This window comes from Epinephelus moara, chromosome 1, assembly GCF_006386435.1.
Source record: "Epinephelus moara isolate mb chromosome 1, YSFRI_EMoa_1.0, whole genome shotgun sequence".
Lineage (NCBI taxonomy): Eukaryota > Metazoa > Chordata > Actinopteri > Perciformes > Serranidae > Epinephelus > Epinephelus moara.
The window spans coordinates 7667131-7689251 of NC_065506.1; the positions used below are offsets into that span (position 1 = coordinate 7667131).

The following is a 22121-nucleotide window of genomic DNA, read 5'->3' on the forward strand; positions in this document are numbered from 1 at the left end:
AAGGCCGTTATTATTCTGTTTTTTCATACTCATTTCATTGAGCTCTAATTAACACAACAAGGGTTCAGTGTCCTCCAATGACATCACTCAGAGGGCAATTTCACACTCGCTAACTCTCAATAACTTTCAAGCCAAAACAAAGCCGGCCTGTCCACAGTTTAGGGATATGCGTGAGATGATGTGCCTAATAGATTTAGCTTTATTTCTCAGTCAAGCGTTCTAACCCTGTGAGCTGTGAGCTCTCTGCCCATACATCTCACCAACCAGGGCTCAGGCCCTCCTGTGCTAACCTGTCTGCTGGTTGTTGCTGGGAGGTTAAGGCTGCAGTCAGAGTAATGATGTGGACTGTGGACAGTAGCCAGAGATCTAACCCTCTGCAAGGTATGAACGCCCCACTGACTATCCAGGTTAAAGTCACAATTAGACCATGTAGAGGTCACCTTACAACAAGGACGGCTGGTTGTGGCTGCTGGGCCTGGTGTGTAAAGTGTAAGTTTGTAAGGTGATTCCCAGCAGCCTCTCAGTTCATCTCACAGGGAGTTAGTATTTCCAAACTGGAAACAGTGGATTGTGATATTTGGACACCTTGCCATCAGGAGTACAGTTAGTGGGGATTATATTTATTTTCTATTAACTGATGATTGTATTGATTGATTGAATAATTGTATGTTAGTAAACCACATATCACCAGACAAGAATGTCAGTATAAGACCCTGAATCTTATTCACTGCCAGTGTTTTTCAATTTTTTGCTTTCTACAATACCTAATACAGTACGGTCAGGGTTAAGGAAAGATTGTGGTATTGCAAAATAGCTATGGTTGAGATATGATATGGATTCAACAACAGAGCCATTTTCTTTTTGCAAAGAAGTTCCATTAAAAAAACAACAACATACATATCAGAGAACAGCATGAAATCATCACATTTTCACAGTTAAAGCCACACAACTTCATAACTGACTCAAGCTAATCAGGTTATCAGGTTATTCTTGTTAATGATGGTGGTATTAACTTTATCAAGGCAAATGGGAGCGGATAAAAAGTAAACATAAAAATACAGAGGGAATAATAAATACTAAAATGGCCTGTTTATAATGTAGTCTGTGTCAAATGAAGCTGGTAGCCTCTGCAGTTGTGGTAAGTAAAGCCACTATTTAATTTTCTTACTTTATGTCCGTCTCAAGTATGAAGAAGTAACATTGTTTGCTAGCTTGATGCTAATGGCAGTACTCACCAGGTTGATAAAGTGCCTCTGCTATTTCACGCTGGGGTGCTGTTGACGTACAGTTGTCTACAGCAGCAGATATCGCTGTGTTCCTATTGGTCAAAGTGACGGTTGTGAAGGGAGAAGTTGTGAACGACAAAAAGAAAGTCAAAACAGCTAGACTTTCTATTAGAACATCGCGAGGCGTCCCAGACATGGCTGCAGTTGTCAAGCCGAACCCTGTTCATTTTGTTGCCTAAACCCTACCACGCGCGACGGGAAAGCGTAACCACGTGCACGTCAATTTGCAGTTGTTCAGATGTAGTGCATTTATTTTGAAAGAGACTGTATGCAAACTGTACATGTATTATGAAAACAGGCAATGCATGTAACAGGCAGAACTTGACATGGCGTCCCAGGTGGTCAACAACCAACACACCCAGGGTACCTTGCACCTCATGTTTGGACGTGAAAAGTCCATGACCAAACGTCCATATGTGACAGTGTGTACAGTTGTCATGAATGTTGAACTGAGCTATAGACACCAAAACCATTTAGTAGCAGACTATTAACACGTTTTTTTCCGTCTGTCAAATTGGGTGTTTTAACATGTCCAAAAGGACTGACTTGATTTTTGAGTATGCCTCAAGTGGCCATTCGATGAACTGCAGTTTTTGGCATGTCTGCATTGGCTTAATTTTTCAGCCCTGGAGGATGCTGCTTAGTTGTAATCAGCTGCTCTTTATTATGGTATATAGTATGGCTGCCCGTGCATGTTAGTGCATGTGTATATCCCACTAGCTAATCTAGCTAATATCCGCCACTCTGCACTGCGTTCATATGGCAGTTACTGATATCAGGACAGTGTCATTGCATAAGCGTCACCCTCTGGTCCTCCCTTCAGATATTCTCTGTCAGTACTATCGCCTTTGTTAACACTGTGAACACGCTGTTAACACTGTTTCCTGCTAGCTGCCAGCTCAGCCACCTCCATATTGAGAGCCATGTGTAGACAACCTCTGAATCATAGATATGCTCTGAATATTGTATAGAGCTGCTTCAATTTGTTTATTTATTTATTTTTGATAAGTGCAGAGTATTTGTGTGGTAACTGTAGGTGCTGAACTCAGCATTTAAAGAGAGGACCCAATCCATTTGTCCAATTAAAGCATCCTTGAGCAAGGCATTAAGTTCCTCAGCTACAGGTTACCTGGATCACCTAGATCATACTGCAGCTTAATATCTATAACTTAAAGCAGGGGTCTTCAACATTTTTCAGGCCAAGGAACCATTAGCTGACAGAGTGGGGACCACCTACTACATATATTGTAAAATAAATTGAATTGGACTTCTCTCATTGTCACTTGCCTGTAGCTGCTAAGTCAGCAGCAGCTGTAGCATGGGTAGTTACCTTAGCCTTAACTTCTGCCGATGACAGTCTCTTGCTCGAAAAGTTACAAAATGATCCATTGTGGCTCACAAGAATCCCACACATTTGACACATTGGCAATAATGTAGCTAATCGGCCAATATGTTGGAAAAAAACAACAACTTGCCATACAGTGATTAAGCATTGGCTTGCTCATATGATTGCACAAGGGCACAGTCAGCCTGTCATTAATGTTGTGTACTATAAACTCATTAGGTTTAATGAAAAGGCCAGTTTATCTTCGCTAAAAATATGTTGGATTCAAGTTAATGTAAATTTCCAGACACATTTTACTTTTTTTTTTTAAAAAAAAAAAAAGAAAACATGAAGACTTTAATTAAATTATCAAGAGGTAATTTAGCGACCCCCCTGTAGTAACTCTGAGGACCCCCCAGGGACCCCTAACCCTAACCCTAACCCTCAGGACTTAAAGAAAAATGTTAACTGCTAACTGCTAATAACTGCTAAAAACATGCATGTATATTTTCTTGAGGGGTGTCTTTAAGGTTTCTGTTTTTTGTCCTGCACTAATATGATAATGAGTAATGTCATATTTGAGTCAAATACGTAAATGGTCTGTTAAGAAAAATAATTGTAAAACTGTGCTTTTCTGATTGATTTTTGGACCCAACACTATCATGTGAATAAAGATACAGAAAAAAACATATTTCATGAGAGTCATTTAGAGCCATCTCCACTTCTGTCAATCAAAGATTTATACCCCTCAATTCCGCTAGATGTTCTTGAAAATCTGAGTCCAACCGTCCTGACCTTTTTGTTAGTTTCTACACTTCACAGCGAAGTAATCCTTGAGTGCCACTGGAGAAGCCGAGGCTAAAACGCTGAAAAATCAATGCTTGCTTTTCTTCTTATTCTCCTTCTCTGTCTCCCTTGCTTTTTTCCCCCTTCATCCTCCATGCACTTAAAAGGCAGAATAAGAGACCCCCCGTACAGTAACCCCCTTTTGCTTTCCTTAATAGGCACACACTGTACCTCAGATCTGGAAAGGAATTAGAGGAAGAGCTTTAAACTGTAGCATGCTAACACGTCTGGTGTATACTCACGTAATTAGGATCCTTATGTTAAATAGCGCATCCAGGTCACAGCCAGGCCATCCTCGGCTATACTCTACAGTAGCTGGGGATAGTGGTGGTTTTCTGGGGCGTCTGTTATCTGGTGGTGAAAGAGCTGAGTTATGTCTGCTTTGAGTAGTACAGTAAGGACACCCATGAGGGTCATATTTTATCTTGGAGGAAGCAGAGACCTCAACCCAGGCCTGGCGTTAACTCATTTGGCAAAACACACACAGACAAGTAGGTCCATCTAATTCCATCCACACAGTATATTTTACATTTATCCATTCATATCTCGGAAATACAATAAAATAAAAGGTTTTATATGGAGCCCTCATCTTGGAGCAAAAGTGAGAAAGGTTGGATGTTGTCTTTTGGAATGGAATGTATCTCTGGCTGTGGGCCTATCTAAGCACAGCTTTAGCATAGTCTTGAGAAAAACAGCTTGATGCATCCCCAACATGTGGCCTTTAAATCATTCCTATAACCTAATCATACCAGCTCCTCTGTGACACCCTGATTACATCCACAACATGACTTTTACAGCGGTTAAAGATCCTCTCTGTGCTCTGGTGACAATGCAGAGAAATTCACAGATGACAGTGGAGCTCCCCTTCATCCTAATGCAATGTGAGTGACACAATGGAGTTGCTTACCAAGCCAGTCGAGGCAGCATTGTGCAACGCAACACGGAGATTAATGAGCGGCTAACACCAGCTTGAAAGGAATGAAGTGAATTTAAATTTCTCCAAAAGTTAAAGAGCTAATGTTACAGTATTAATTTCCTCTTGAACAGTGAGTGGGAAAATATCCATTAGCAAAATTAACCACAGTTTTCTAGGTAGCTAACATTGTGCGGCTGTGGTGCTACAGTGTGGGGCCACAGCTAATGAACACACTGCAGAGGGTGATATTTCATTATACAAATTAATGCTCACATTTTAATGGGAAAGTCACATAATGAATCTAGGCTTCAGTGACAGCAATTAGAGGCCCAGATTGTCCCCTTCTGGACAAGGCACTATTTAGCAGTAAGCAGCTGTGTGTAAAAAATAAAAAGGTCCTCACTCTTGACAATAGCCACACATAACTTCAGGCAGGGCCGCATAACCAATAAGGGTCCCTGCTCACCTTTAAACGAGGAGAGGGGGAGACAAAGAGAGGGAGAGAGAGAAAGGGGAGAGGCAGGACTTGCCCATGTCACTTAACCTTAACCTAACCTTGTAATCAGGATGAATCAAGAGGGACCTGTGATCTCCCTCTCCATTCCTTTCATTTCTTCCTCCCCTTTCTCCTCTTTTTTGGAGTATCTCCCTCTTAATACATTTTTCTAAGTGCTCCCTTTTTCTAGTTTTTTCTCCATTTCCTATCTCTATCATAGAGTATCTACAATACAACAGCAATGCCAAATTCAGTATATTATATTTGGCATTGGTACACACTTGTATCTAAAGTTCCTTAGTGCATACAGCGTGTATTTATAGTGTGATTTCCCCTCTCTGGCAGCTGAACTGTTAATTGACAACCCAGTCACCAAATGTTGGCATTGTACATTTCTGTAAAGCACGGATATGTTCAGTTTGTATGTTATAGTGTAGCAGGTACTTTTAAACTTAATGTTTCAGCACTGTGTTTAACAAGTTGTTAGGTTAAGGCACAAAAACCACTTGGTTGTGGTTAGGAAAATATCACGTTTTGGGTTAACAATGCCTGGTTTGGTGGCTGAATTGATGGAAATGTGATGTCTTGGTGAAAAACAATGGCTTTTTTTGGGAACTATCTTGGCTGGAATTGCAGTGATGTCTTGGTACAAAACAACCACTTTTTGTGGCACTGTCACTGGTGGTGACACAGCAATGGGTCCCAAATAAACATTTACGTTTGGTGGCTAAAAAAAACACAAAAAACAAATAGTTTTGTTTTTTGTTGCTCTCGAACAGTGGAATTCAGCTTGGCAGGCATCTCACCTAGTTGCTACACTATCCATCATCCCCTCCATCTCCTGATGATAAAGTCAGCTCATAATTGTCACTTTAAAAACATTAATATGATACATATGAAATGTACAAATGTAACGTATCCGTGGTTTGCAAAAATGTACAATGCCAACATTTTCCTCTGGCTACTGGGCTGTAATTGCAGCATGCTCAACCCAGCACCAGCCTCATATTTTAAGGATTTTTTTTAACAAATGCAATGAAAAAATCAAGACCAACGACCAAGTAGTCAACGCCTGATAAATCGTACTCCTCTTGGCCATGTTACATGTTAAATCATTGAAATGAACACAGTAATTGTAATATATATTTATATTTTCAGTCAACCCCCTGCTGTCAATACTCAGTAGAGCACCAAACGTATTAATCCACAGCTAAAACAGTCCCCAACGCATGTACTATTTGCTCTTTTTTCCCTCTCTTTTTATCACTCAAACAGAACTAAATATTTGGAGGCTGTGTCTGGAGATTTACATCTTTAGGAAGACAGTTAGATGTTGTTGGTCTTGTTCTATTATTGGGATTTATCAGCTATAAGAAAAATATTGAATAATTCCAGCCTTATCCTTTAATGTATTATTTTTGCCATTGTGTGGATACATTTATCAAAGGTTCCCAAGTGCATATTGCATCTATGTTGTCACTTTCCCCTCTGAGGCTATTGAACTGTTAACCCTGACAGTATTAGAGTCATTCTCAATTCACCGCTAACCACTAACTTAAGCAGATATAGTTGAAACAGATGTAAAACAGCTTCTATCCATTATACAGTCTCTCAAACATCCCATTGGTGTTTTTTTTTTTTTTTTTCCAATCTTCCGGCCAAATGGAAATTCATCTTCCAGTATGTCATATCTATTAAGCCATTTTAATTGCCCCTCTGTACAGGTTTGGGGTATTTATCTTTACTTGTTTCTATGGTGCTGTCACAATTCACACAAAGCCAGATGAAATCAGTACATGCAACATGAAGTGTAAACATACTATGGAGGAGCAGATCCCAGTGCAGTAATCAGGAAGAGGATGATTTATAGCCACAAAGGTGTCACTTAGATTTTATGAACTCTAGTTTTTCAAGTCAAAGCTAAGCTTTTCCCCCTTCTATTGTTCACCTTTGGCAGGAACAAAATGTCCAAAGTAGTTCAGCAAAGCCAAGACGGACAACAGCAAAAAGTTTACCGTTCTATTTTTAACTCCCAAATAGCAATTTTCTGGTTTTGTGGCGGCAGTGATCTGTCATGTGGCTGGGAGGTTGTGCTGTTTGCGCTGATATCAATTAAAAGTGGATTAACGGGTACATAATGACCTTTAGCAGTAAATTGTGTGTAATGTTGCAAGGCAGGATACAGTATATTCCCCAGATGTCACACCAGGCCCCTGACGTATGATGGAGCAGATGTCTTAGCCAGTCCAAATGGCCCTCTAAGACACAAACACACACACATACATACACACAGGCTCAGGCCGACAAGCATGCATAAACATGTGTTCACACACATTCCAAATGGTGCACACACACGTACGTAAACACAAGTAGATGCAGAAATGCACTTGTCGTCTGTCTCGCTCGCTCCAGATATATTTAAATGCTTAATTTTAATGGAAAACTGGAATCAACTGATGGCTCTCTGAGGGCATGTGTATTTATTTTCAGTTTGCCTTACTTAGTAAACATCAAAAGAAAGTGTCAAACATACAATCTTCTGTGCTTTTCATTCTCATTTTAGATACGTAGATGGTACATTAATCTTTATTTTCCCCCCATGAACATTAACAACCTCTTATAAGGAAAGGAAAAAACAGAGGAGGAAAAAAAAAGATCAGATCAGTCTAATTTCTGTCTAATTTGGCTCCTAGAATATCATTTTGTCCAGTTAGAGGAATTGAGAATGATCATTTGCATCAGGGACGTTTCCTTATTGAATCAGCACTGAGCCTCTGTTCGGCAGCTCACAGGAGAAGCACTTATTGGGTTAAAAGCTCATCTCGTATGGTTTATTTTAAATATACTCTATGCTTCATAGCCACTCTAGCGTAAGAGAAAAGATATCAGGGCTATCTGACTGTCTGCACGCTCTCTTTCCCTTTTTTTTATGTCTCTCTTAGTCTTTCTCTCTCCTATCTTCAGCGTTTCCACCTTCAATTTTCTTTTGTATACCCTCCTATTCCTTTCTCTCCTGTATCAATATTGTATTGAGTTGGTGTTTGTGGCCCTTTATTTGAGAACTCTGCAGTAGGTCTGCAGATCGCAGTCTTTTTCTGGAATGGTGCCCTCTAAATAATGATAAATTACTTGAGCAGTATGCCATTTGCTAATTATATCCATGATTTACTACACAGCCCGACTTAAATCATTCAAACCAGCCTTGCGTAACAATGCCTTTTTTTCCTTTTATAAAATGGTTTCCATGTGTATAATCTAAACAGTTTATGGCCTTATGCTGTATATATAGAAATGTGCATACACACAGAAAACACTACAACCATCCCTTTTTCATTTCTTTTTCCACCAATCCCCCTCTCTGTTCACACAGTCACTGTTATCCCTCTAACAGAAATTCCACTCTGGGAACTTTTTATATGTATATATTTAAAAAAAAAAAAATCCAGCTTAGCATTTTTTCCCCTCTCTGTTCATTGTTTAATGAATCCAAATCTGGCTCAGACTCCAAGCCTATTATAATTGCTAGCAGGATGTGTTCTATTTCAACATAAGTATCATTCCAATGGAAGATCCACTTCTGGCAGAATAATGCTGGTGTTATACCATTATCAAGAATATTCATTAATATGGATGTGCAGCATAAATAAATATATGTAAATGTTACACAACAGAATCACCCCTTTTTTACCGTAATATAAATTTCTTTGATCTGTGTCTCCTGTAGTGAATCATATTGTTCTTTATCATAGGGCTTCACTGCAACAAACATGTGGTTCACATGTGTCGCAGACACATTTCTTTTCTTCTTTTCTCTTTTTTTTCAATACTTATTGACTTATTTTTGCATCGTAGTGTATCATCCATATTTTGTTCCACCGTGTGGCAGTGGTCGGGGAGATGTTATGCAGTGGCTGATTTATGCTCCTCAAGATAAACTGCAAATAGGGAATGTCCCAGAAATTGCACTCTCATCGCCAAGGCCCAGGCCTGACAGCAAACAAGGCCAGAACAGAGGCATGATGACCCCACTGCATTCACACACACACACACACACACACACACACACACACACACACACATCCACGCACAGATACACACACGCCCAGCCGCACCCTCAGCCCAAGCCCCTACTCGTGCAAACACAGATAGTATCGAGACAGTTTTGTTGTCAGCTGAAAATATTATCTCTTGTAGTGGACTGAAAGCACCATATGGTGAAATGTTTTTTTATGGTGTTGATGTGAATGATGGCTCACTTGGCGGGGCTGGATCGAGCTGGATCGACCCATATTCAGATGCCTACTCCACAACCCTACCCCGTCCCAACACACACACACACACACACACACACATGCAGTAACACTCGTCTAACGGAGCAGAGCCGAAGTCTGTGGAAAAGCAAAGACATGGGATTGTTGATTATATGCAGGATCCTATTCATTATCACTTTGTGTTGCAGTTTATTTCATTCTGTGCTTTATTATTATGTTTCTTCCTAAACTTCTTCCATTATTTTACATTTTTCACTTATTCCTTTATCCTCAGTTAGAAATTGCATGTGTTTTGATGGCAACTAAAAGTGAAGCAATTGCAAAATATCATCTTTTTTTATAGTAGTTAATGAAATGCATATCTTTTTTGTGAGCTCTACCCATTTGACCTAATTTTCTTTGTTCGGGGAGGTTACATGACCCTAGGGTCCACATTCCCTGCTCCAATAAATAGATCTTGATATCCAGTCAATCTAATAATCAGGTTAATTATTCACTGTTTTCCCTGTCTTTCCCTTTCTGTTTCCCTTTCTCTTTCTTGGCCTCTCAGGAGAGAAACCCTACCGGTGCCCTCATTGTGACTATGCCGGCACCCAGTCTGCCAGTCTGAAGTACCACCTGGAGCGCCACCACCGCGAGCGTCAAAATGGCTCCACCACCTCAGGCCCATCCTCTTGCCACACCCCTTCTTCCGACCACAAAGAAGATCATGGAAAGACGACCGGTGGCGGCATCTTTGCCCGACCTGATGTTCTCCGTAATGTTTTCAAGGGCATGCCTCCCAACCTAGATTTCAGGGCGGGTCCGTTGCTGCCACATCAGTGGGCATCGACCGGCATGATGTCACCGCACGAGCGAGATCGCGAGCGTGGAGACCGCCGCTTTGACTCTGCCTCTTCAGCTGAGAACATGAAAACTGCTGATGGCCCATCCGCGCTGGTCTCAACAGCAACAGATAGCTTCTCCGACCTGAGCAGGGCTTACCAAAGCATGATGGGAAATGGAGTCCACTTTCAAGGTTCTCTCCAGGCCTTCATGGACAGCTTTGTCCTCAGCTCCATGAAGAAGGAAATGAAAGACAACCAGAGTCCAGTCCTTCAGGCCCAGTGCTACCATGACAACGGGGAGCCCAAAGCAAAGCGGGTTGTCTCAGCTGACCAGGAAAGAGAAGAAAAGGCCGACGCCAAACAGAACTCAGAGCCTGGCAAACCTGGGTCCCAGTATGAACCACTTGATTTGTCTGTGTCAGTCCGGCCTGAGTCTGCATCTGGATCTCTCCCCGGCTCTTCAGTCACCATCCATGATAATGTGGCATGGCATGGCTGCCTCTTCTGCTCCTTCTCCACCTCCTCGTTGGAGCTCATGGCTCTGCACCTCCAGGCCAACCATCTTGGTAAGGCCCAACAGCAGCGGTCTGATACAGGCAAGGAGCTTCATGGAGAGACTTCTCCCACCACCTCCACCATTCACTCCTCCAAGACCTCTGGAGTGGCCGTTGACAAAGATGGAGACAGAGATGGTGAGAAAAGCCAGGGAGGTTGGAACAACCACATGGACCAGCCTTACAATCCCTTTCAGAGTGACTTCTACAGGCGGTTTGGTGGCTTGTATGATGGATCCCCAAGAGCCAACCAGGGTCTTCAAGGGTATTTAGGCACAACAGAGCAGGGTCTGGACCTACCCACCCAGACCTTTGGAGGAGCACCTTCAGCTGGGGATGACCAGATAGTTGAAAGGGGCCCCCGCGGAGACGCCGAAGAGGAACAGGTTGGATCAGATGAAGAGGTTGTAAAGGCTGGGGTTCACAGTGCCAGTGAGACCCCCTCAACCACCCCCAAGAGACAGCAGCAACGGAATCACTCTGATGAAGAGGAAGAGGAGGGGCTGGTGGCTGAAGAGGAAGAGGAAAGAGATGAGGATGGGCAAATGGACATAGAGAGAGAGGAAGGAGGGAGTCCAGCTTCAGACCACCTCCAGAACCACCCTAAACAGCTCCAAGACAACTCCTCTCTTCCCCCAAGGAGCGGAACTGGCTTGGCAGCATCTTCCTCTGCCATGACACCGCTTTCTCTGGTTCCCCAATCCAAGAACCAAGCTTTGCCACTAGAGAAGCAATGGCAGCAGGGCCTGGCCCTCCTGTCTCCTGGAGGCCCCCCAGGACTGTTGAAGGCTGAGCAGCAGACCCACCTAGAGCAGCAGATGAACATGCTGTCTGTCCTCAGAGCCTACAGCAATGATAACCTCCCTGCATTCAACGGCCTAGGAGGCGGAGCAGGCGGAGCACCCACAGGGGGCATGAAGAGGCCAGATGCACCTGGTGAGTGTGTTTAACCCCTACTGGCACTGTAACTGCTGCAAAGCACACACACATATAATCACAGACACCCATACCACACGCATAAAAAGTCACAAATACACAGGTGTTTGAAACACAAATTCAATTTTCCCAGCACTGCATACACATAAACACTGAACACACAAGACAAACACATATACATTTTTTTCCCTGACACCCACAAAGGAATCTCAGACACTCACTAAAGGTCTTGAGATTGGCTCTGAAGTGATTTCAGCCTTATTTCAAGCAAGTTTAGAAGCTATCAGCCTGCCGACTAGCAACAGATTAATCTTTATTACACGTTTATATTACTGGAAGTGCAGCGCCTCCCTCCCGCTCCACAGCATGGAGGGAATAACCCTGGATGAGTAAGAGCAGGACCTCAGCTCCCCGTGCCATCTCCTCCACATGTCTCTTAACTATCTTAGCTCTCATAAAGCCAGCTCCCAAAAGCCCATTACTTTATAAGACTCGTCGATCTATGACCCTGTGAAAAATGAACTGTCAACTTTCATGATTCTGCTAAGGTTACAGCCGCTCCTTGAGACTGAAGAAGGAAATGCTTTTTTTTCTCTCTTCTTTACAATGCTCTTTTGCAGTTTAGGGGTAGTTGCTAAAGTGTCTCCATAGAAAGAAAGTAAAAATCCAAAGTTGGAGTTGAGCTCCGATGCACAGACTTAGAGACAAAAAATGCAAAAAGAGAAATGTTATTAAATAAATAAATTCCTTTTTGATCTTTTTCCCAGTGCTTAAATGTGGCCTAATAGATAACCCACAATCATTAATATTTTTATTTTGCCAATAAAATATTTAGCTCAGGTCTACAGTCATACATTCATAAAGGTACAGTAGAAGGTACATAATGTATAATAATAATAGTGACCCTTTTGTTAATGAAGCAATGCAGCTACATGTGTTAATCTGACCTTTCCATCTGACAAAATGTTACCCGCTGTCATGGAGCCAGGCTCTCTGCATAGCTTAACACCAATTCAAGATTGATGTATAAATATACATGTATATGTTTCATAGAGAAATGCCTTTGTGCAAGAAAACTCTACTTATTGTCTCACCAGAGAGCTTTTTAAAGCAAGATATTTGACGTGGGAAGTCCCCTTTTGCAACTAGGAATGCTTGACCTTTATAGATAAGGCTCTCTCTATGGAACAAAAGACTTCTGACATTTTGTTAGTTTGTCCTAGTCTGAGTCAGGTGTTCATTGTAACCAAGCATGTTATTATTTATCCAAGTTCTTGGCAGAAGACACTCAGATCTTCTTCTATAGAAAATATATAACATTGTAGGAAACAAGAGTAGAATCAAGACATGTTGTGGTTGCTTGAATATGAATATGAATATGACTAAGCTGTTGTACTTGGTTTGACAGATCTCCTACAAGCTACTTTTACAGAATTTGAAAGATTATGTACTCATATCAGTGTAGTGCAGTTTAAGTTGAAGACACTAGAAACCAGAATGATACTTTGAAAGAAAAATGCAAGAGTGGTATGAGGGGTCATTCTCACCACACACCTTCAGTGAAAGCTCAGGTTTCTTCACATAGTTCAAAGACATGAAGTAAGTGAACTGGAGGCTCTTGGTTGTCCATAGGTATGAATGTGAGACTGTCTGTGTGTTACTGTTAACCCTGCGACAGGCTTATACTGCAGAGGGTATTATTATACCTAAATCTAACCAAACTGTGATTATTTCACAACATAAACCACATAAACCATGTGTTTAAAACTGTGTTTGTTTGGGGGTTTTTTTGTTTTTTTTTTATGGCAAAGGCATGGTGATTGGCTAAAAGTCATTACCCTTGTTGGTTGGGTTTGTGAACTTTAGGTAGGATGAGTGATATTGGCTTGGGTTAGGGAAGAATATTAGGGTAAGAGAATCAGAGGCAGACTTAGGCAGGGTAGGGAGTTCATGCCTTTGTCATCTTTTGGAAAAAACAAACAAACCAAAAAAAACCCTCACCGTCGGTAGGGGAGCAAGTATAGGAAACACTCCTGTAGGTCAAATCAGATGGTAGGAGCTAATGACTCGTGGTCATATGGGTTGGAAGACTTGTTGGGTTATGGATATGGTTGATGCTCACTTTTTCTATTTCTACTAGTTTTTCAAGAATATCATCAAATTACTACCACTCATACCACTAAGACCATTACTGCTGTTCAGAGGTAGAAGAGTACTCCATGCTACATTACAAATTAAAGTTATACATTTAAACTCTTTTTAAGTAAAGGTATATAATGATTATCTGCAAAGTGTACCTTAAGTATTTAATGTATGCAGACTAAGCAATATTTCCTATTATATTATATGATTACTATTGATACTGTTATTGCTGTTAGTACTTATTCTATAACAAGGCCTCATATTTTAAAAACTGATCATAGATTATTGTAATGTAAAGTTTTATCTGCAAAAATATCTAACTGTGGCCAAATAAACATAGCAAAAATTATATTTGTCCCTAGTATGTAGTGACGCAGCTATATAAAGTTGTATAAAATGGAAATAGCATCTCAGAACTACTGAATTATAGTTACTTCTACCACTGTTGTTGATACCACTTTTGTTACTACTATAACTACTACTGTGACTGCTGCCAGTTCTGCTACACATACTGCAGTTGTATGCTAAATCCTGGATGAGAAAATAGACACTCTTGTTTCATAGTAAAATGCACTATTACAGTCCCTCTTTATGTGTCCACTTGTAAACCCCTTGTGTTGGGGGTCACCCGCAGTGTGAAGAGCAACAGTCACACATTCCACTGTTATTTAGGTGGGTGGAGAAGGTGGGGGTAGCAAAGACATCCGTAAAACTCAATTCAGACCTGGCAAAATGTGATTATCTGGAGTGGGTTTGCATTAGGTTTGTATGCAAATACAGCATAAATCATTAATATCGAAATTCTCCCTTGAATCTGTGGGAGCTGTTGTAGGGCACGCGCCGCACGTCTGGAGTGGCCGTCTCTTCATTAGTATACCCAGAGGAGGGGAGAAGGGTTACAATGCACATGAATCTACTTGCACTCTGACACATAACAGATACACACATATACGGATCCACGCACACATATTCACACGTCTGTAGTATTAAACCACACCTCCCTAAATTGGCCCTGGAATTGGATTTATCAATAAATGTCATTAACAGCAGCAGTGGCCCTGAGGTCTGTGTAATCAGACAAGGTATCTGGTTACTGAGGTACAGTGCGCTGTGTAAAGATTGATATGAACCCGCACCATTTGCTGTACTGTAGATGTGCTTAACGCAATCAATACTTGGCTGCAGTGGAGACCTATCTATAGCCATACATTATCAAACTTGAAGTATTACATTATTCAAACAGTGCTGTACATGCCACGACTGCTTGCGAACATTGCTCCTCACATCGTATTACTTACATTACCTCAGCCCCCTCGTTCATTTAATATATTAAATGTGGACCGGGACTTTAGAAGGTTGAGATTGACAAGCTGGAGAGAAAGCGTTGATAGGAGTGTAGGACTTGGATGAGCGCGTTGAGGATTCCAGAGGAGAAAATGGCAGAGCTCATAGCCGAGCACCTCTCGCAATCTGAGAAGTGGGCTACATAAACAGAGAGTTAGTGGATAGGAGAGAGACAGAGAAGAGAGAGGGAAATGCTGTATATTCTCACATCAATTAGACCCATCACTTCCAATTAACAAGTACTCTCACATTGTGCTCTATAGTTCTCCTCACAAGTGCTGTTGTTTGTTGGTGTTTGTTGCTGATATAAACTCTCAGAGTGAGTCACCTCCTGAACACACACTAGATGACGTTAAAAAGAGTCTATTTTTGTAGACTTGAGAGGATGAACATGTATGTTGCTGTCTCAGTGTCACTCTATAGCAGCAGGAATCAAAGTAATATAGTAACAGTAAAAACTGAGCCGCTTATGTATGTATATCATGACTGAAAGTGTGTTCTTGTGCATCATTTTAGCAGTAAGTAAGGCCTAGGTCTATCATACCCACATTTGAGTGACAGCTAATTTTTACTTTACAGCTATCTGGCAGTTAGAGGTATTTGTGGGTATGCAGAAACTATGTAACTGAAGAAAAAGTAAAAAAAAATTAAAGCTGCGAGCAGCGTTGGGCGGGACCTCGGACCCTCGCTGTCGGCCTCCAGCTCACGTAGACGGTGTGAATTAGCCTATTCATAAGAGTCGGAATGTCGATAAAACAAGCAATGTCAATAGAACGCAAGGTCATTTTTGGCAATGAACCCATGACTTGGTAGTAGAACTTTGATGGCTTCTGAAAACCAAACTACTGACGAGGACATAAAAAAAAAGCAGCTTTAGCTAGCTAGCTATTGGCAAAAAAGTTTACTAAGTAGAACAACTCACAAAAAACATTTCATGAGCATGATCGACACATAGATATCATGAGTAATAATGAATCACATGTTGATAAGAGGAAACCCTCAGAGCCTGCGTTCACATAGTGGTTTTCTTTATCAGAAAAACGGTGCCATGGCGCTGAGGAGCGCTTCATCCCAGTGCTTCATAAAAAAACATTCCCAGGACCTTTTTTAATGACCTGCTACGGGTGGGTAGGTGTCTATAGTTGCTCTCACTCTGCCTGTTCAAGGTTGGAATATCGCGCTGTTATGCTACCTCACAGCTCTGTAAAAAAAAAAGCAAGATCGTGGAATGGGGGGATAGAGTTGTCTCACCTCTGAGCCAGGAGTGGAGGTAGTATCGCCACCGTAATAGTGTCTGTATAGACAAGAAAGCCGGCAGGACGGTATCATGGGCGGGTCAGGTGTAATGTTTTGACAACGTGTTTTGTGTGTGACCCACTGCAGAAGATTTAAAAAATAGCTGATAGCAGCTAGCAGCTAACTCAAAGGAGAAAAACAATGGCCAAAAATGTTTGTAAATTGGGAAAACAATGAGTTCTGGCAGTTCCTTACTCCTCTGTGCAGAATACCGGCACACTGTCTGAAATCACACACGGGAGCAGCATGATGCTACGGGTCTTTGGCACCATGTAAAAATGCAAAGGTGGTATAAAGAGGGAAATTTGGAGTGGCCTTGTAGGGCAGTCCCTTGTGTTAACAAGGCTTACGGCAACAATATCTTGACACTTATGTTAACTATGTAGTTAATGTAACTTTACATTAGCAGATGGTTGAATACATGGCGTACGCTGATAAAAGTATACACCAGCAAAATTCACTGTCCAGATGATCTGCTCCCAAAATCCTTTGTTGTGATAGTTTGTGACTGAAAGATCATACAGCAGCAGTGGTGACATCGCCAGCACCTTTCTGGAAAGTTCAGAGATTCTCAACTCTAAGCACTCGGAGCAGCCGCACAAAAAAGCTGGAGTGCTTTAAAGAAGGACGCTGGGCAGGGCGCTTCTTTTCTAGGCAGCCACATACGCTCACTCCTCATTAGGAGCAATTGAAAAAAGACGCTGGCATTTACAAAAAAACACTATGTGGACACAGGCCCTCGGATAAATGCTGGGCCCTTTGCTTGTGCTTTAAATGCAAAACTCTGCACATTTAAAAAAGAAACAGAGTTATGTAATATTGCATTTCACTTTTTCCACCATACAATCTTGCTGTAACGTCATTGGCCTTGTTGTCCTGTAACCCTAACATTTCTGTGTGTGTGTCTGTGTGTGTACACACACTGAGTTAAGGAAGTTTTATCTTAAATACAGCACTAGTTGCGTCACTTGTGGCCAATTACCTCTGTCAGAAGGAGTGTGCTCCAGCCTGCCTTCATTGTGAGGGATTTGAACCCATGGGGGCTGAGGTCATATTGGAGTAACCTGCAAGACATGTGGAGACCACACACACACACACACACACACACACATCTCTATAGACGTACGCAGAGAGGAGGAGGAGAAAGCAAAAACTGAAACGCATGCTTGCAGAGTAAAGTGCAAGCCATTGTAATAAAAGGCTTGTGTGTGTGTGTGTGTGAAAAGGTTCTGTAAAGCACTGATGGCAATTAAAGACATATGGTGGGATTGGTGGGCTCACTGTGAAGCGCAGATGTAGTGGATCACAGTTGGCATGACTGGTGTAATTTTCACTTTCTCTGGTTTAAGTGGAAGAAAGGTAGGCATAACAAATTAAGCTCACACACACACACACACACACACACACACACATACACACACACAAACACACACACACACAAACAAACAAACACAATACTAGATACACATACGCGGTGTCTGTACAACACAGATACAGTGACCAGAACTGTTTCTTTATGAATACACACAAGCAGCACTCACCACAGTTTTTAGGCATTATTGAGCCCTGTTTTATCAAGCTGCTAAAAGTGAATATTTGGATTTTACTCTGTAAAGAAGAGTAAAGAGTAAAACTCAAGAGTGAAAGCAATTTAATTTTGTATTTAAGACAGCTCCAAAGGTCTCTGAAATTATTTAAGAGATGACAGCGCACCATCTGAGACATGGTCTGGAATGACTGTACAAAATATCATTGGACATGATGAGTAATATGTTAGCTGAAGCAAAAATGTCCACAGTAATTCATTATAGAATATGTTACCCTGCTACTTGCATTTGATTTGAGAATTTGATTGGATGTTACATTACTTTTTTCTTTTCTTATAATGCCTCTGGCCACGGTTATGGCAGGGGCGCAGAGGCATTATGTCCTCAGGTTGTCCGTCTGTCTGTCCCTCCATCCGTCCCATTCTTGTGAACACAATATCTCAATAATGCCTTGAGGGCATGTTGTAAAATATGGTGCAAATGTTCACTTTGACACTAAACTGAAACTGATTAGTTTTTCGTGGTCATAGGTCAAAGGTCAAGGTCACTGTGACCTTGTCTGTCTCATTCTTGTAAATGTCATATCTCAGGAATGCCGTAAGGGAATTTTTTTTTCCCATGTTCACTTGGACTCAAGGATGATCTGATTAGAATTTGGTGGTCAAAGGTCAAGGTCACTGTGACCTTGTGTATATTTCATTTTGTAAACGTGATAGCTCAAGAACGTAATCAGTCCTAATTTTTTCAATTCATTTCAAGTGTTTTATGCAAATATCAAATTGTCCTTTGCAAAAAGACATATCACTGAGGATTTTTTTTCTGTAAAGAATAATGCGTTTAAACATGAAACATGCTCTTAAAGGTTACTCTCATGCGTGATGGTAAATATGAATAAGTCACTTTATAAATGTGTCCATCCATCCATCCATCCATCCATCCATCCATCCCAGAAAGCAAAAGGCAAGAGACAGATATCACACACTTACCCATACTGACAAAATAAATCCACACTGACAGATCTTCAGCGGATGTGGCAGTCATAGAGCCATTTAGATCATGCCCTAAATTTTTGTTGAGAAATTCAGAGGGACATAGGCAACCTGGGGGAAATGTATGTTAGTGGTAATACTATTAAATTCTGGGTGCTGCCCTGTTAACCACATCTGCATTAGTTTTAACTTTGTGTGGAAACTGGAGCACACAATTTAAAACACAGGAGTGACCAACTCTGTTAGTGTGATAGTCTATTAGTTCACACATCTTAACTCGTTCTCATTTAACCTCTCTGTTCTGTCTGACTGATATAAGCTCACACACCTGCATGCATGCATACACCCCCCCCCACACACACACACGCACATTTTAAACTTGTGATAATGCAAAACCTGGTAATTGCCAATAATACTGTCCTCATCAGGTGGTTAATTACCATGAATTTGGGTGCTGTTTGTCTCTAGGAAACATGTGCACACACACATAAACACTCACACAAAATGCTTTGACAAGTGGAAAAGGCCTGGGGTACTTATTGCTCCCAGACACCCCTGTGTTTACTAATGAGCTAGACAGAAAGCTTACCTGCATAGCGGTAATTATTCTGTACACTTAAAAGTAGGTCTGGAAGTTCAGAGAGGTGACATCCAAGGATCCTAGTGGGGGCAGGTGGTGCTTATGATCTAATTTAGTATCCATATTGAGGATACAAAAAGGCTATGGATAGATCATTAGTTTAGGCAGTACACTCTAATGCAATGGTTAAAAGCTGTTTTCTTAAGATACAAACTGACAGAGCTGAAAAACAAAACCAGATGAACATCTGTGCCCCTTGTCATACTTTTATCCTCTCATTGTGGCTGCAACATTATTTCTCTTTCCGTCCAACGTTCAGTGCAGAAAGTTTTACAATACATTACAACACCAGCAGCAACACATGCACACAGTACTATATATTTTGAAATTTATTTCTTAGGATAAACCCCTTGAGATGTATCATCTTGTTTTCGAGGGGGTCCCCTGTACATCTAATGCTGTTGCTTCAGTAGTTTAGACTGTTCACCCAGCAATCAGTCATCACTGAGATGGGGTGACACACATGCATGGATAATTTTGATTTATTACAATTTGTAATATGATGTAATGTTTTGTACCCTTTTTTAATGGGTTATGGTAACATTGGGCCTTATTCATCAATATCTTTCTAGGATTTTCTAAATTTGTTTTTAAGAAAAGTCCTAAGAAAAGTCTGTGTTCTCATAAGGATGAATCCCATTGTCCTGGTAAATTGAAAGAACGTGCCAGTTGATCCTAAGGAGCCCCACAAATCGAGGTTATTCTGCAGGAAGTGAACACCAAACGAGCTGTCATATTTAGTGTCAGAAATGGATATAAAATTACACAAAAAGATGCATGAGATGCTGAAAATACACATTAATCAACTGCCTTATCTGCAAACAGAAAACAAAGGACAGACGAGTACAATGGCGCTTTTCAATGTGTAACTGTATCTGTTTGAGACAGAGAGGGACAGAGAAGGTGGAAGGTGGACTATTTTATGCAATGTTGCTGCAAGGTATCAAATTATTACACAACTGTAGAATTTAAAAAATTATAATAACCAATTATTCTGCACAAACATGAACGCATAATGTGCGCAAGTGTGCTCTTGAGTGTGTGTGGATTCTGTTCTTACCTTAGAAAATTCCAAAGAAAGACATAGTGAGCATCAGAATCTTTGAGAAACCTGGATAAGTGGGATTTAAGAAGAAATTTCTTCTTAAGGACTCCCCAAAGTAATTGCTAAGATCTGGGAACACTGCAACATCGCTGCAACAAGTTACGGTTAGGGAAGACACACCAGCACGCATACAATCAGACAGGTTAGAAGAGAATCGAACCAGACCATTGACATCATTTGGAGGTTAAACTGAAAGGGAGCACACACAAAATGTGGCTAATCCCACATTGTACGGGAAAAATGTGTGCGTACAACTACAGCAAATATTGTGGGTATGAGTTGAAGCAGAAAGTGGTAGCTAAAATCCTGGGTGCATCAAACTGTGCAACACTGCATTTTATTCCTAAGGAATTCAACTTTTAATGCGTGAGAGGAAGACTGTGTTAATTCATCTTAAAAACGTTACATAGTCTTGCTTTAAAACTTGTGTGATCAACTAACTGTGGTTTTATTGTCCGGTCTCACGTCTTTTAAGCTTAGATGCTACGTGCTTAGATCTCAGCATAGAAATAATGTAAAACAAAATACAAAACTAAGTCTGAAGTTGTAATTAAACACAATTATCTTTCAACAGTTATGTCTGTGTGTTACTGCAAAATGATCAGGTAAGGAGTGACATGGTTTTGGATCAGTGTCAGAGCTCATACGTCTCCCTGAAACTCTTGGTCGTGTCACTGGACAAGCCTCTTGTAAATAGCTTAATAGCTTTTAGATCATAAAAGGAGTGTTTGACCAGTATCTGATTGACTGAAACTCAACGACTGACATTTCTCCGTTCAAGCAAGTCCACTTGTACTCCTTCCTCTCCTCTTAGATCCCCGCATTTCACTTTCCCACACTCCAGGATCCTCCCTTTTCTTTATCTCTCGCTCTCTGTCTTTCTTTCTCTCTTCGTTGCTGGAGGGCACGGGCTCCTCCAGTGATTAAGCCGTCTGGAGGCCTGTCTCTCTGTCTTTTACTGAGAAGAAGACGACGACTGTTGGTGATACACTTCCCCCGGCTCTCATTGTGTGCCTCCGCCATGCCGAGATGACAGCTTTGACAGCTGGCGAAGGCGAGGTGCTATTTCACATGTGCTACAACATTACCAGTTTAACTTGTGCAGAGGTGAATTATCACCTTGTCACCCAAAAGTGCAAATAGTGTAGTTTTCAAAGAGCAATTAAGTGTAATAGCTGCTTTCAAGCCCTAAGGATGGTACCTGTTGCTCACTTTCGCTGTCTCTCTTTTCTCCTCGGCAGATGTGATAACTCTAAAAATATTTTCCCCTCGCTAATTCCCCAGATATCAACTGCTGCGCCTGCTGAAAGGTCCTTTTTGAAAAGGCTTCCTATTCTTCCCGTGTTCCTCTCTCTCAGCCGTATTCACTAATACCGCCAATGATATTGGCCACATCACGTTTCCTGGAAGTACAGTACAGTGAATGAAGGGCAGTATCGAGTTGCCCTTGAAAAGGAAATGGAGACGAATGCTGGATGATTGCAAAGTTACATGACAATTATTCTATTCATTATTTTAGAAGCAGGATGGGGAAACAGGAGTGAAGACAGCGTGGGAGCCGGGAGGTTACAGGGAGCTGGAGATCACATTCATACACCATAT

At 41.3% G+C, this 22121-nt stretch overlaps 1 protein-coding gene across 2 annotated transcripts in view; it reads left to right on the top strand.

The window, feature by feature from the left end:
- Positions 1-22121, top strand: part of znf536 (zinc finger protein 536) — a 242856-nt gene that overhangs the window by 178123 nt on the left and 42612 nt on the right. For both annotated transcript variants that reach the window (XM_050045695.1, XM_050045705.1), the window contains one exon: positions 9690-11456. In XM_050045695.1, the coding sequence (XP_049901652.1) occupies positions 9690-11456 (1767 nt within the window). The remainder of the gene's footprint in view (positions 1-9689; positions 11457-22121) is intronic.